This window comes from Acyrthosiphon pisum, chromosome A2, assembly GCF_005508785.2.
Source record: "Acyrthosiphon pisum isolate AL4f chromosome A2, pea_aphid_22Mar2018_4r6ur, whole genome shotgun sequence".
NCBI lineage: Eukaryota > Metazoa > Arthropoda > Insecta > Hemiptera > Aphididae > Acyrthosiphon > Acyrthosiphon pisum.
In genome coordinates, this window is record NC_042495.1 from 25184770 (window position 1) to 25201129 (window position 16360).

A 16360-nucleotide genomic window follows, 5' to 3' on the forward strand; every position below is an offset into this window, starting at 1 on the left:
CTGAGCGTAGAATTTGCTATGTTACGCACTGTAAGACGGAGACAACACATGCGGGTATAACGTCCTCTTAAGTAGGTATACTGAATAGTGAATATATGTACTACATCTAATATTACTTATAGTATATAATTTATTATATTACTTATAGGTACTTAAAGTTTTTTATTGTAAAACCATGTTTAAGAATTATTATCCTTAATATAACCATTTCAATAATTCAGCAACTACTTATTAGAATTTTGATTTAAATACATCTACATTTACAAGAACATCATCTGCTAAATAATTAGTAAAATAGGAGATTCTCATTAGAAAAAATAGAAGTTTGTATTGCCACAAATATGGGCACTCTTTAATAGTAGCACAAAAAATATAAGGAATTTTAATATATTGTCTTTAGGAATAAGTACTTAAAAATTTTAAAAATCAAAATTTGAATAAATGTATTTTTAAAGGAAAAAAGGTAGTCAGCATTCTTTTACCAAAATGTCAAGTCAATTTTGTATTTCAATATGGGTCTCCTTAAAAAAAACTGATTCATGGGCCTTTGGTGGGTCTGGCTGATACTGATAACAGTCTCCTTAAAAATGGTTTTACACGAATACATAATATATTAAATTTTAATATCTGGTATTTATTATAGCTATTTGGGCCATTTTTATAAATTATAAATATTGATAAAATTACTAACATGTTTAAAATACTATAGCCGCCATATCTTTCAAAACCATTATCTTTAATATACAAAATTAAATAACTCAAAAACTTCCTGTTCAAAAATTTTGATTTTATACGTCAATATTTTCAGAAAAATTATCTGCTAAATAATTTGCTGTTTGTTTACTAATTACAACAACTCATTACTGGGGGTTGTCATTTGAAAAACAGAAGTTTGTGTCAGTACAGGGCACTCTTTAAGTAGTACTAAAAATCTCAAAAATTATAAAATACATAAAATACCTAAGTATATTTAAAAATTCCAATAAGAATTTGAATAAATTTATTTTTAAAGGAAAAATGGGGATGAGCATGTTTTGTGAATCACCCTAAATAATATGATGATTTTTGTTGTATTTATTTTTGTAACATTACAAGTCAATCGAAATAAACATATTTTAAAATATATTAATATGTTACATTATAATATTACACTACTAACTTTTCTTAGAAGTTTAGAATCGAACACGCCAGCTGTACACCAAGTACCCATAGCACCGACTGGTATAACTCGATCGCCAGGGCAGAGATTTTTAACGCCCGATCCTACTGCCAATACGTCCCCAATTCCTTCATAGCCCCCAGTAGCAGGCAACGGCGGTTTCACGGGATAAACACCTTGAATAGTGTTAATGTCGGCAGGATTGACTGGCGCAACAATCATTTTCACCAAGACCTTAGGAATTAACACAAGTAAATATAATATCAAGTTGTTTGTGTAAAGACTATCGGTAGCATCATAGGTACCTGTTCGTCGTCGAGTTTGTCGGGTAGCGTTTGCTCTACGAGACTTACGACTTTCATGGGATCGCCATATTCTTCGTACACGATTTTGCGACAGTGCATGTCACGATGATGGTGTTTGGCGACGAGAGATCGCGAGACTGTGGTTTGGCCGACCGAACTGCTCAATCGAAATATTCTGTGGAACATGGCAATTCCCTGACGAGACTATAAATATTATAACCAGGTAGGTTACCTGAAACCCACGACGTGGATCGTCGACAGTCCGGATCGAATATCAAATTTTTCAATATTTACTTTTCGACTTTTACTTGTACATGAGGCCGTTAATGCGCAAATAAATGAAAAATTCCAGCTAACTCGGCGGCAGTCGGCGACTCGGCGTATTCTGGTTATCACAAACGTGTGATAACCGATATCAGTTCAGCACAATCATCATATTATCACAGATTATATTATTGTCATATTATTATCTATGCGGACAACGGACTTGACAACGAGAATTGTTTGAGATAAAATATAATCGGCTTTAGTTAAGAAATCATAATATTGTTTACTCAACGTCTCAACTCTCAACATAATATTATTTACTTCGCCGTGCTCGTTCAAATTCAAGAGATGTTCTAATGTTGTGCACATACATTTAAAGTACGTTTTCACAAGAAAAACAATATAAGCTGTAAGTAGTACGTATGCTATAGTGTAGTAGGTAGATAGGTGGTACCTACTCTAATACAGTGGCGGCTGTCAAACAAAATAAAGGTGTATTCAATTTTGAATTTAACTACCCACCCGCCAACCATGATACACAATAATTTAGTAACCAATAATATATTTTTTTATATTACACACCTACAAATACAAGTAAAAGAAACGGGTAAGTGGGTGTCACTATTGGCTGTACAGTAGGCAGTAGATGGTTACAAGTGAATCACCGCAATAGATGGTGTTAAATTTGAATTAAATGATATAGATACAATTATTTTATACCTACAAAAAACGATTCTGAGCGAAGACGGTAAGTGGGTAAGTATATTTGATGATAGCTAATATTATTTTGAATAAAGTAATTTGTTTTACTATTAGGTATGAGTACAACTGTACCTAGGTTAAATTAATTTTACAACAAAATTGCAATTGAAAATATTATTGTTTGTATAATATATAAAAATATACTCCAAAAGTGTCATCTACCCACGAATAACATTTTTAAATTACAACAAAATAACTAAAATTTTTAATTTCGGGTTTAAAATGTAATTTCTTCCAAACTTAAAATGTCTGTAAAAAATAACTCGAGTTTTTATTTTTATATTTTTTGGTTAAAGTATGAACTATTTACGAGAATCCTTGTTTTAAATTTTTAATCCTTTTAAATTTAAACATTTTATAATTTTTCAACTAAGTACAATCAATTTGAAAATTTTCAAGATTTTGATAAATGTAGTCAATATTTGAACTTAAAATACCTACTTAAAAAAAACTTGCTTATGGATCTTTAATATTTATCAACTGCTATTTTAACAACTAATATGAAACTTTGTGATAACTTTTCAAGCTTTTTCACTCAACGATTACATTTTTATTAAAATTTATGTATTAAAAAACTAAAAAAATTGAATATTTTAAATGTCTATAAATACCTCAATACAAGTCAACATATTTTTAAAAGGTAATAAATAATAATGTAGGTATAGAAAATTATAAGATTATCATTAAATGAAAATGTCAAGTACCTACTCGGTCTTTGAATAACAACAAAATAAGAAAATTGTATGAGAATTTGCTATATTAAGGGTGAATATCCAATGTCTAACTTAAAACTCGTAAAAATTGAATTTGTCTTTCAAGTACATTCTTTTTTTTTTTGTTAAATGTAGGAGTATTTAAAAGTAATTTTGAAAGTTTCAAATCATATATATTCATAGAACAATTTGCTTGAATTTATAACTCGAATTAATTTGCTTATTTTCGTGATTTTAATGAATTTTGTCAGCATTTTAACTTCAGACATTCATAAAAACTATATGTGGATTTACGCTCAACTTTGTTTTAATTTCCACTAGATAACAAAAACGCATGATGAGGACCAATGTATTACAATTTCAAGTTTTTCGTCTTTGCTGAATTATTATTATTCTGGTATAAATTGTGTGTGTTAAATTACATTATATTATTTGCTCATTAATAATTGGTTAGTAAAACGCTGAATACCACCGAACCGTCTCGTTTGCACAACTCGCACTATTTTTCAGGTATTGTATTTTTTGGGCGATAATCGCTGTATTTTTACCATCTTAATATTATTTTATTAATACTTATTAATACGAATATAAGAATGTGTTTTTTTACTGCAGGTATTAAATTTAATTGAAAATTTTTGATTTTAATTTCAAGTGTGCGTATTGATATTAAATTTTTCTGGTTTAAATTTGAAATAATTTATTGATTTGATTATTTTTATATTTTTATATGATTGAAAATTAACTGTTTTATCTTTTTGAATGTGATTTAGTGTTAAACATAATTTAAATTTATTTAAATTACCTATACATTTTCACTATTTATTGTTTTAATTAAGATTTCTACCTATGAGCCGGCAATACTTGAAAGATCATAATATTCCCATTATAATAGTCAATACGCATGACTATGAAATGATAAAAGATTACAAAATTAAAGATTATCAATATTATTGATGGTTTCTGTTGAATTTTGAACTGAAATTTTGTTTTTGATATTACTTTTAATTTCATGGAAGATTATTAACGATTTTTATAATTGATATTGAAATGCACTGTTTTTAGATTTAAGAGCTCCAAAACCCGGACTTTATTTACCAATTACAATGCAAAATAAAAAGCAAAAAACAGAATCCGGAAGATGTGAAAACTACGCAAAATACGAGTATAAAAAATCGTCTTATGAACAGACATATGATGTGTTTCAATTATTACGCCAGTAAGTTGTAGGTAAGTGTATATGCCAGATAAATATAACAAACAATTTGTTGTTTTTAGAGATGGGTTATTATGTGATATTAAACTAAAAGCAGACGATAACAAAATAATAATCGCACATAAAGTAGTTTTAGCATCGGCAAGTCCATATTTCTATGCCATGTTCACAAAATTTTCAGAACAGAATCATGATCTTGTCGTAATTAGACAGATAGATTCAACTGCTTTACATCTGTTGATAAACTTTATTTATTCGGGAAAAATTGTGGTCACTAAAGATAATGTTCAGGTAATAATAGATAAAGTTTGATTTCACTATAGAAAACTAAATTATTTAAATTGTATATTGTTTATTTCTAAAGATTTTACTACCAGCTGCAAATCTCTTGCAGTTAGAAGAAGTAACAGAGGTGTGTTGTGAATTTTTACAGTCACAACTGTGTCCCACAAATTGTATCGGTATATACACAATAGCTGATTTACATAGCCGTACAAAATTGTTAACAAGTTCAGAATTATATATTCAACAACACTTTTTGTATGAAATATGATTTATTCTTTTGATTCTATAAGGACATTTTATTTATTATTATTATACTTTGATTCTTAGAGAAGTTGTTGGTGGAGATGAATTCCTATCTTTATCATCAGAACAAGTGGTTAAATTGATCTCTAGTGATAAACTTATAGTTTCATCTGAAGAAAAAGTAGGCAAACCAAAATTGATTATTGTTATATTCTAGACTCTAGTATTTGCAAAAGAAAAATGCAGTAACCTTCTTATATGGTATATGTACTCTAATTATTTAATTAATATGTTTATTGTTTTAGGTATTTGAAAGTGTAATTCGTTGGGTAAAACATGAATTGGGTTCAAGAAAATGTGTTTTACCCCAATTAATGGAACACGTACGGTTACCATTAACATCGAAGAATTACATATTAAATAAAGTAGTTGAGGAACCTCTTATTAAGAATTGTTATGAATGTAAAGTTTTTCTTTAAATATGCTTTTAATGTGAATTAATTTATATTTTAAAATATATATTTATAATTTGCTAAGGTAAAAAGCACATAAATGAGGCATTAAATTTTCATATGTTCAATTCAGAGCTTATTCCGATAAACATCCGACATAAGCCTAGATATGGAGATAAAGTATAATTCTGTTATAATTTATTTCTTTTTCCAGTCTATAAATTAGTTTAAATATAACAGGTTTTATTAGATATCGGTGGAATTGAACCTAAGTGTACAGAATGGTACGACCCAAAAATGGACCAATGGAATTTTGGACCAGAAATTATTACAAGCCGTCACAGATCTTGTGCAGCATTAGTGAAAGATAATTTGGTGTTTGCTGTGGGTGGTATGGACGATGAACGACAATGTCTTCGGTCTGTTGAAGTGCTTGATGTATCTTCTGATTCACTCTGTTGGAAGCCAAGTGTTGAGATGTTAGTTGAACGAATGGATTTTGGAGTTGGTGTTATCAATAATTACCTATATGCCGTAAGCAATTTTGAATTATAATTTGTTAATTTTTTTGTTATTTCTGTTAAAAAGTAGGTAACATATTGTAACAATAAATTATACAATACTTTTAAGGTCGGTGGACGTAATCGTAGTCATTTGGCATTAGATAATGCAGAAGTTTTTAACAACAATACTCAAGAATGGCGTATGATATGTAATATGTCTATTACAAGATCCCACGTTGGGGTTGGAGTCCTGAATAATCTTTTATTTGCGGTAAACTATTATTATTTTAAATTTCTTATAAATTTGTCACAATAATAATCTTGATTGAAATAAAAAAAGTATCTCCTGATAAGAATCAAGGAACTTAATATATACAGGGTGTAACAGATAGAACTGACTTTTGGAAAAACTTTTGTTTTAATCAATATTTTAAAATTTTTTTTTTGATAGATAATTTATAGCCACTTGCGCTACACGTGTAATAAAAAAAAAAATTATTTTTTATTTTTTAATACCAAAAATGAAAAATTTTAAATTTGTTTTAATTTTTTTGATTAAATTCAAAATAGCCAATTTGCGAATCTGATTATAAGAACTATTTGGATGGTAAAAACATTTATCTAAATCAAGTAGTTTATATTTTAGAATTTTTTTAAATATCAGTATTTTTTTGATTAAATTAATTTGGAACGCTATAACTTTTTTAAAAATATTATTTTTGGAAATTTGCTAAAATGAGAATATTTCTAAAACTATTTATTAATCATATAATTTTATCAATTTTTATCATAAGTTTAAGTATAGCATAATTTTTTTTTTTTTTTTGGTCAGTTCTTTCTGTTACATACTGTATATAAAATAAATTATATTGATAAAATAAAATTTTAAATTAACAATAATTAATAAATAATATACTAATATAAAATACATTCAGTTATCTACCCTCTCAATTCAATGATTTAATAATTTCAACAGAGACTGATTCATTGTCATTGATCGACAAATCTACCCTATATAGAAGGTACCAAATTTGATTTCATTGTTGTAACAGATTTATTCAAAACATAATAAAAAAATAATCTTATTTATGTAACTTATATGTTATTGATATTGTTAATGTTTGAAAATGTTTGAAAACTACAATACAATATACAAAATGTATTAAAGTAATTAAACTTTATCAAATGTATATTTTAAACGTTCAATATAGATTATATTTTTAGTTTTTATTAAAAAAGTATTCAATGATACTTTGTCAAGATTGAGTTTAAATTCCTAATGATTTTGAAACTTATGTAATATTTAATTTGATAAGCTTATTAATAACTAATAGTATTGTATTTATTTAACTTTATATGTACTCAATAACTTTCATTTAAACGCTATGCAATTATGTTTCTACTGTTCAACATGTATTAATTCAATTTTGTAGGTAGGAGGTTTTAATCATGCATTATGGGAGGACACTTGTATTAACATTGTAAACACTGTAAACACTGTTGAATGTTATCATCCCAGTCTTAACAAATGGACAGAAGTCGCAAAAATGTGTGAACATCGCAGTAGTGCTGGTGTAGGAGTTTTAGACGGCGTGCTGTATGCTGTGGGAGGTTATGATGGAAATAAATTATTGAATAGTGTTGAAGCATATAGACCAAGTACAGGTATTTGGACACCTATTGGGGACATGCATTTGCCTCGACAATGTGCAGGTAACTTATCATAGAATAATTCATAATTATTGCATGAAACATTTTTTTAAAAAAAATATTGAAATAAACTTAATTATAAATTTAGGAGTAGTTGCATTAGACGGTTTATTGTACGTCGTTGGAGGAGAAGACTTAAGTACTAATTTGAATGCTGTAGAATGTTACAACCCAAAAACTAATACCTGGACCATAGTCGCACCATTAAGGAATACTAAGCAGCATTCAAGAGGAGTAGTAGCCATTAATAGGACTGGATTTTTTAAAACTTGTTAGCATTATAAATTTTGTTTTGATAAAATATAATATAAGTGTTTGCTTATATTGTATTATAGTATTTTAATTGATTTTTTGTTTATTTTTTAGTTATTGAATGTTTTATTAAATGTTTTTGTATTATTTTTGTCATTATAACAAAAATTTGCAAATAATGATTTGTACCTAGCTAAAAATGTATTAGTATGTTTATTTGTATTTAAATTATCTGTTGCTAAGAAATAAACATTTAAGTTTTTTATCATGAGTAGTTAATACCGGAACCAAAAATTATAGCTAAACAAATATATACCTAAACACAATTTTATTTATAGATATTTTAGTTCAAATTCGGATGAAATTAAAGAGGTAATTAAATTGAGAATGACGATTTTAGTTATTTTTAGATTCTGAGCGGAGCATAAGAATATATTGGATTTACAATGATGTGTGTGTGTTTTTTTTCTGTCTGTCGGCAACATTTCGGATATTAAGCATTCTTCGATTTTTGAGACAGAGTCTTTTCTGATGGTAGAGTGAACCTATTTGGTACTTTTGGGAGGTCAAAATTGAAAATCCCTAGTAGTTTTAGATGATTTGTCTATCACCATAGCAACAAATAAAAAATAATAATATTATAAGGATTGTTTTTTGTATACAACGGCTTATCATTGTATTCAGATATAACACTTGTCAACCTTTTATTTAATTTAAAAATAATATTTATGATTACTTGAAACTTTGTACCTATATCATAATTTATACACACAATTTCTTTGTCAATAATTTAATCTAACCAACAGTATTAGTAGTAGTAAAAGAAATTAACTTATAATAATAGCTTCTGTTATTCAAATGAGATCGTTCATTATTTTTGAATTATTTAGTGGTAGCTAATTCATAATACGAACGATTATTAGTTCTTAAAAAGTTATAAATTATACTATGTAACATTGTACTATGTACCTACTAAGAAATTATTGTCACAATAAAACATTTATCATTAGCTGGAATATATTTATATTTAGACGTATGCGGGGACGTACACATTGTATGTGAGTATCAGGTATGTATTTATGTATGTTTGTTTGTCCGAGTGTGTTTTGCGAAGGAAAAGGAACATAATATTGTGCACAACAATAATAATAATTAGTATCGTAATCCCGTATAGTTTTATTTCTAAAATCTGAAATTGATACAAATTCTAAAAACGACAACCGACTGACACTTTAGCACTTATACCTAATAGTCCTATTACTATTATCACTGATCCTAAGCTTCAGTTAACTCGCGACAGTCGTAAATTGTATACTATTCGACTATTCTGCACATTGTGTTAATATTTAGCCGAGTACCATATTCTATCTCAGGGGTCACCATTTAATATTTTTGGAGGGCCACATGGGGAATTTTGAAAATTTTCGGGGGCCATCAAAATTCAAAGCAAATATTCTTAACTTATTATAGTATAATTGTATAATGCAGAAGTAACATAGTGACCTAGTGACCTGATAACCTAATTAAGTAAATTAAATTAAAATTAAATACAAATTAATAATAAATGTAGGTAATATAAATAGAGAATTGGGTTAAAATTATATTGAAAAATGGCAAGTCTTGCTCTCAACTGACTGTATGCAATTTGGTGTATGATGCGTGCACAATTTTCATGCAGGTTTACAAGTTTTTACTTATGAAGATCACAAATTACTGGACATTTTTCGGAAATTGATTTATGTGAAGTCTCGTAATAAAGTTTAATATTGAAAACATTAAAAGCAGGTACTGTCTGGTGGCAAATCAAACAAACTGGCAAGGCCTTTGGTCCTTCCTATGGACCTTAATATCGGTTTTTTTTTTCATTATCCGAGGGCCGCTGTTCTAACTAAATTCAAATCTATTTTTTTCGTGACGCGTGCTTACATTAATCCTTTAATTTGGTCAATATATTATGACTTGAAAAAAAATAAATGGGTCATGCAGCTAAAAATATAAAATTACCGCAAACCGCTCGAGAATCGATAACAATTTCTGGTATGTTTAGTAAACAGAAGTAACATGAACCAGTAAGCAAGCAATAAAAAAAATAAATAAATATCATAATTTAAAATAATATTGATTTGTAAATATATCGTATATTATGCTATCAGTGATGAATCAGGTAAAATTGATTTATAGATGATGGAATTATTATATATTTTCAAAAATGAACGAATCCTCTAATAAACTATTAAATTTTTTGTTTATCAATAAATATTGCTATAATAGTTTGTAGACTTTTAATTAATAAAGTTACCTAGGTACCTATGTCCTATACGATTGTTTTTATAAAATATCTGATTTAAATTGATATTACCTAGCTAAGGATAGGTACCTACCATAAAAAAAATGTAAATAGATATTATGTTTTTGTGAGCGAATAAGGGAGTGTTTTTTTTTTTACTCATTCAGACCCGTCTAAGTCTTTGTCCTCCTTTGTTGAAAACTGAAATGACGCCACTGATTCCCAATAGTTTTCGAAAGTGCAGGTAAAACCAAAATTAATACTAAGAAAAAACGGGAATTTTCGCGCAAAATTGGTTTTTGACAAAATCAATTTTGGTAAGGACATAGGTACCTAATGTAGGTAGGTACTTGCAATTTTTACTGAATGTTTATATTAGCATTTTCTGTACACATTTTGACTTGTTTTGAGTTCCTTACGGACAAATTGAGTTTCCAATTTTTTTCTAGTTTTTTTTTCTATAAATATCAACATAAATTTATTCGTTTCGTCAATCTATCTGAGATTTTAAAATGTAAAACAAGATTTCTTCCAATGTTATCTACCTAACTTTCTCAAAAAAAAAAAAAAAAATGTGTGTATAAATTCAAATTAAATATTTAAGAGCGTTTGAACACTTTGAAGTTCACATTGGATATTCAATCGATGCCTCAAGTAGCGATTTTCATAATATTTTGTTGTAATATTCGAAAACAAATAATTATAAACACTTGAAATTTACATCATAATATGTTTATTTCATCAATTCCTATAGGTACCTGCTTGATAATATTTTCAAAATGTATTGACTCGTTTCGATTTGTTTACGGACATTTTCAATTTTTTTAGTTTTTTTTTCTATAAATGTCAATAAAATTGTATTTGTTGGGTCAAAATGAGTGAAAATTGTTACAATAGCAGTCAAAAATACATTTGCACTAATTTGTTCACAAAAAATGTCCAGGTAGTAATATTGAGCAAACCTTGAGCTTTGAGTGAAAAACATAAACAATTACAGAAAACTCATTGCTCATTATATATCTACAGTGTGATTCATAAAAATCGAATTTGGGTGAATGGTTTATGAGTTATAAAAATATATATTTAAAGTTTAGATGGGCGGAGTGGAGTGGTATAGGGAATCCCGCAAAATGTTTGTCAACTACTCCGCCTATCTAAACTTTAAATACATATTATAACTCATAAACTAAATTCGATTTTTATGTATCAAAATACTTAGGAAAATATTCTGCTTTGGTAAATTAAATTAAAACTCTACGCTGCTATTCAAAAAACTAAAAACTTAAGAAAATATGATTTTTTTAATAAAAACGTTGTTTTTTTAACGTGGATCGTCGACAGTCAGGATCGAATATCGAATTTTTAAAATATTTACTTTTCGACTTCTACTAAGTAGAATGAAGCGGTCAATGCGCAAATATATGAAAAATTCCAACTAACCCGGCCGGCAGTCGGAGAATCGGCGTATTCTGGCCACGATTAAAGATATAATGGTTGCCCGACGGGCTATGTCACAAGCGATATCACATGGCAATGGAAATCACTTTCAGAATCAGCTGTGGAACTAACTTAGTGCGCTCTCTATTCGTGATAACCCATTAATAATAAAAATATAAATATTATATAAATTTATATTTTAATTTTTAATTGTGATTATTATTTTTATAATTTTAAAAATAATTAATTCATGCACATTTTTTAAGTATTTTTACATTATAATAGGTATTGTGTTTTACAAAGAAAATAATGAAGTGTTGTTTATCTTTCTGCTCTTATAAAGATTTAAACCCCAGTACGTTTGGAGTACCTAAGGAAATTTCCTTGAAAGTTAAATGGGAGAAAGCTTTAGGATTTTATTGGCTTATTTATGGCTTATTATTGTAAATTGCGAAAACGATGTACCTAATATTATTAAATTAATATAGTACAATAGTACATAAATATTCCACTGCTGTTATAGAGCGCTGCAGAATTGTTCTTATCATGTAAGTAATATTAAAGACGACTAATCCTAGGGCACTATAGATACAGGTATGCTACGCCGCCATTTTGCGACTAATAATGTTATGTGAATTTGAATTTCTCCCTCTTTATTTTATCATTTTATCATTGATAAATGAGTCGCAAAATGGTGGCATAGCATACCCATTCTATGTAGAGCCTTACTAATCCATGCTCTTGGGCAACCATTATATCTTTAATCGTGATTCTGGCGCAGCAAACGTGTGATAACCGATATCAGTTTAGCATAATCATCAAATTATCACAGATTATGTTATCATTTTTTATCGTAGACACCACGGTCTTAGAAGATATCTTCTAAGACCGTGGTAGACACGGACAACGGACTGAGAATTGTCTGAGATAAAATATAATCGGCGTTAGTTTATAAATCATAATATTTACTCGACAAATTTACTTGGCTGTGCTCCATAATTTCCAGACTTTGATGTACCTACCTCGTTCAAATTCAGCAGATATTCCAATGCTGTATACCTACATTTAAACTACGTTTTCACTAGAAAAACAATATTAGCTGTAAGTAGACGTATGCTATAATCACGTATAGTGTGCTAGGTAGCTAGGTGGTACCTACTCTAATGAGTTATCGACAACTTTAGTGCACTAATACCGAATTTTTAATGTGCCACCGTTCAAAAATATCGTTTCATGGTCTTGCACTAATAGTTGAACTAAAACATGATATTTTAGTGTACCTAATACCATGGTAATACGATAGGCATTTAGCATAATATTTTTGGGCAATAATCGCTATGTTTTTACCATCTTAATATTATTTTATTGATACTTATTAATACGAATATAAGAATGTGTTTTTCTACTGCAGGTATTAAATTTAAATGAAAATTTTTGATTTTAATATCAAGTTTGCTTGTTGATATTAAATTTTTCTGGTTTAAATTCAAAACAATGTATTGATTTTATCATTTTTATTATTTTTTATATTTTTTTATGATTGAAAATTAACTGTTTTATCTTTTTGAATGTGATTTAGTGTTGTGATATAATGTAAACATTATTTAAATTTATTTAAATTACCTATACATTTTCACTATTTATTGTTTTAATTAAGATTTCTACCTATGAGCCAGCAATACTTGAAAGATCATAATATTCCCATTATAATAGTCAATACGTGTGACTATGAAACGATAAAAGAAAACGAAATTAAAGATTATCAATATTATTGATGGTTACTGTTGAATTTTGAACTGAAATTTTGTTTTTGATATTACTTTTAATTTCATAGAAGATTATTAAAAATGTTTATAATTGATTTTGAAATGCACTGTTTTTAGGTTTAAGAGATCTAAAACCCGGACTTCATATACCAATTACAATGCAAAATAAAAAGCAAAAAACAGAATCCGGAAGATGTGAAAACTATGCAAAATACGAGTATAATAAATCGTCTTATGAACAGACATATGATGTGTTTCAATCATTACGCCAGTAAGTTGTAGGTAAGTGTATATGCCAGATAAATAAAAGTAACAATCTGTTTTGTTTTTAGAGATGGGTTATTATGTGATATTAAACTAAAAGCAGACGATAACAAAATAATAATCGCACATAAAGTAGTCTTAGCATCGGCAAGTCCATATTTCTATGCAATGTTCACAAAATTTTCAGAACGGAATCATGATCTTGTCGTAATTAGACAGATAGATTCAACCGCTTTACATCTGTTGATAAACTTTATTTATTCTGGGAAAATTATGGTCACTAAAGATAATGTGCAGGTAATAATAGATAAAGTTTCATTTCACTATAGAAAACTAAATTATTTAAATTGTATATTGTTTATTTCTCAAGATTTTACTTCCAGCTGCAAATCTCTTGAGGTTAGAAGAAGTAACAGAGACGTGTTGTGAATTTTTACATTCACAACTGTGTCCCACAAATTGTATCGGTATATACACAATAGCTGATTTACACAGCCGTACGAAATTGTTAACAAGCTCAGAATTATATATTCAACAACACTTTTCGTATGAAATATGATTTATTCTTTTGGCTCTATAAAGACATTTTATTTATTGTTTATATATTTTGATTCTTAGAGAAGTTGTTGGTGGTGATGAATTCCTATCTTTATCATCGGAACAAATGGTTAAATTTATCTCCAGTGATAAACTTATAGTTTCATCTGAAGAAAAAGTAGGCAAACCCAAATTGATTATTGTTATATTCTAGTATTGGCAAAGCAAAAAATGCAGTAACCTTCTTATATGTTATAAGTAGTCTAATTATTTAATTAATTAACATTTATTGTTTTAGGTATTTGAATGTGTAATTCGTTGGGTAAAACATGAATTGGGTTCAAGAAAATGTGTTTTACTCCAATTAATGGAACACGTTCGTTTACCATTAACATCGAAGAATTACATATTAAAAAAAGTAGTTGAGGAACCTCTTATTAAGAATTGTTATGAATGTAAGGGTTATCTTTAAAAATGCTTTAACTGTGAATTAATTTATATTTTATAATATTTATTTATAATTTGCTAAGGTAAAGATTACATAAATGAGGCAATCAATTTTCATTTATTCAATGCAAAGCTTATTCCACGAACCATCCGACATAAGCCTAGATATGGAGATAAAGTGTGATTCTGTTAAAATTTATTTCTTTTACCAATATATTAATTTGTTTAAATTTAAAAGGTTTTATTAGATATTGGTGGAATTGAACCTACGTGTACACAGTGGTACGACCCAAAAATAAACCAATGGCATTTTGGACCAGAAATTATTACGAGCCGTCACAGAGCTTGTGGAGCAGTAGTAAAAAATAATTTAGTGTTTGCTGTGGGTGGTATGGATAATGGTCATCGAGTTCTTCGGTCCGTTGAAGTGCTTGATTTATCTTTTGAATCACCCGGTTGGAAACCAAGTGTTGAGATGTTAGTTGAACGAATGGATTTTGGAGTTGGTGTTATCAATAATTACCTATATGCTGTAAGTTATGTTGAATTATAATTTATTAATTTTTTTTTTATTCCTGTTATAAAGTAAGTAACATATTGTAACAATAAATTATATAATACTTTTAAGGTCGGTGGACGTAATCATAGTCATTTTGCATTAGATAATGCAGAAGTTTTTGACAACAATACTCAAGAATGGAGTACGATATGTAATATGTCTATTACAAGATCCTACGTTGGGGTTGGAGTTCTGAATAATCTTTTATATGCGGTAAACTAATATTTTTTTAATGATTATAAATTGGTTATACATTTGTCAGAATAATAATAATTGTGAATTGTGATTAATATAAAAAAAAATCTCTTAATAAAGAATCAAGGAATTTAATATACATAAAATAAATTATATTGATAAATTTAAATTTTAAATTGATAATAATCTACCCTCTCAATTCAGTAGTTTAATAATTTCAACAAAGACTGATTCATTGTCATTGATCGACAAATCTACCATTTATAGAAGGTACCAAAACACGATTTTATTGTTGTAACAGATTTATTCAAAACATAATAAAAAATAATCTTATTTATGTAACTTATATGTTATTGACATTGTTAATGTTTGAAAATGTTTGAAAACTACAATACAAAATGTATAAAAGTAATTAAGCTTTATCAAATGTATATTTTAAACATTGAATCTAGATTATTTTTTATTTTTTATTAAAAAAGTATTCAATGATACTTTGTCAAGATTGAGTTTTAATTCCTAATGATTTTCAAACTTATGTAATACTAGCTGAACCCGTGCTCTTCGTTGCCCATTAAGTGTACCAACTATATGTGACTCAAACTTTGTTTAATTGGTTATTTAATATTCAGTGTATGGTTTCAAAATTAATCTTAACTTTTCCGTTGCCAGGAATAAAAATTCTGATGCGCAGCAGTACATTATCAGGTAGATAATCTGCCTGCGGTTGATTGGGGACCCTGTGCTGTATGTACGTTAGTGTATGATTGAACTCTAAAGTTTGTCGTATTCTACCTACGGTGGAGTGATATAATCAATTAATACATAATCCTAACCTGACCTAACCGTACTAAAATCAGATGAATAAACGCAAATGCATACAAAAAAATTCATTCAAATCGGTCTAACCATTTAGGAGGAGTTCAGTCACTATACACGTACAGTAGAATTATTGCGCTTAGCAACACATTCTGCGATCCATTTTTATATTATATGAAATCAACAAA

The 16360-nt window shown here is 28.0% G+C and overlaps 3 protein-coding genes across 7 annotated transcripts in view; 2 read left to right on the forward strand and 1 right to left on the reverse strand.

The window, feature by feature from the left end:
• Positions 1 to 1855, reverse strand: part of LOC100159788 (enoyl-[acyl-carrier-protein] reductase, mitochondrial) — a 9607-nt gene extending 7752 nt beyond the window's left edge. The window contains exons 1-2 of the mRNA XM_001949298.5: positions 1465 to 1855; positions 1160 to 1393 (exon numbers count right to left, since the gene is read on the reverse strand). Of these exons, the coding sequence (XP_001949333.1) occupies positions 1160 to 1393; positions 1465 to 1650 (420 nt within the window). The 5' untranslated portion in view covers positions 1651 to 1855. The remainder of the gene's footprint in view (positions 1 to 1159; positions 1394 to 1464) is intronic.
• Positions 1856 to 1960: 105 nt separating this feature from the next.
• Positions 1961 to 7942, forward strand: LOC100575305 (kelch-like protein 2). 4 transcript variants are annotated; one of them, XM_016802546.2, is made up of 12 exons: positions 1978 to 2140; positions 3528 to 3716; positions 4269 to 4422; positions 4482 to 4710; positions 4784 to 4959; positions 5032 to 5128; positions 5253 to 5409; positions 5485 to 5579; positions 5640 to 5933; positions 6030 to 6173; positions 7336 to 7615; positions 7701 to 7942. In XM_016802546.2, the coding sequence occupies exons 3-12, from the start codon at positions 4310 to 4312 to the stop codon at positions 7886 to 7888; spliced, it is 1773 nt and encodes a 590-aa protein (XP_016658035.1). In that variant the 5' UTR covers positions 1978 to 2140; positions 3528 to 3716; positions 4269 to 4309; the 3' UTR covers positions 7889 to 7942. The 4 variants fall into 4 exon arrangements, with proteins under 4 accessions (XP_003242965.1, XP_016658035.1, XP_008180744.1 ...); XM_016802547.2 differs by having other exon boundaries at positions 1979 to 2109; XM_003242917.4 differs by lacking the exon at positions 3528 to 3716 and having other exon boundaries at positions 1961 to 2109.
• Positions 7943 to 12444: 4502 nt separating this feature from the next.
• LOC100161251 (kelch-like protein 2) overlaps positions 12445 to 16360 on the forward strand; it is a 5014-nt gene continuing 1098 nt past the window's right edge. Inside the window, exons 1-9 of one of the 2 annotated variants that reach the window (XM_029490942.1) lie at positions 12445 to 12689; positions 13472 to 13625; positions 13687 to 13915; positions 13989 to 14164; positions 14237 to 14333; positions 14454 to 14610; positions 14692 to 14780; positions 14841 to 15134; positions 15231 to 15374. In XM_029490942.1, coding sequence (XP_029346802.1) covers positions 13513 to 13625; positions 13687 to 13915; positions 13989 to 14164; positions 14237 to 14333; positions 14454 to 14610; positions 14692 to 14780; positions 14841 to 15134; positions 15231 to 15374 — 1299 coding nt within the window. In that variant the 5' untranslated portion in view covers positions 12445 to 12689; positions 13472 to 13512. Of the gene's footprint in view, positions 12690 to 13471; positions 13626 to 13686; positions 13916 to 13988; positions 14165 to 14236; positions 14334 to 14453; positions 14611 to 14685; positions 14781 to 14840; positions 15135 to 15230; positions 15375 to 16360 lie in introns of both variants that reach the window. The other variant, XM_001949417.5, reaches the window with a different exon arrangement.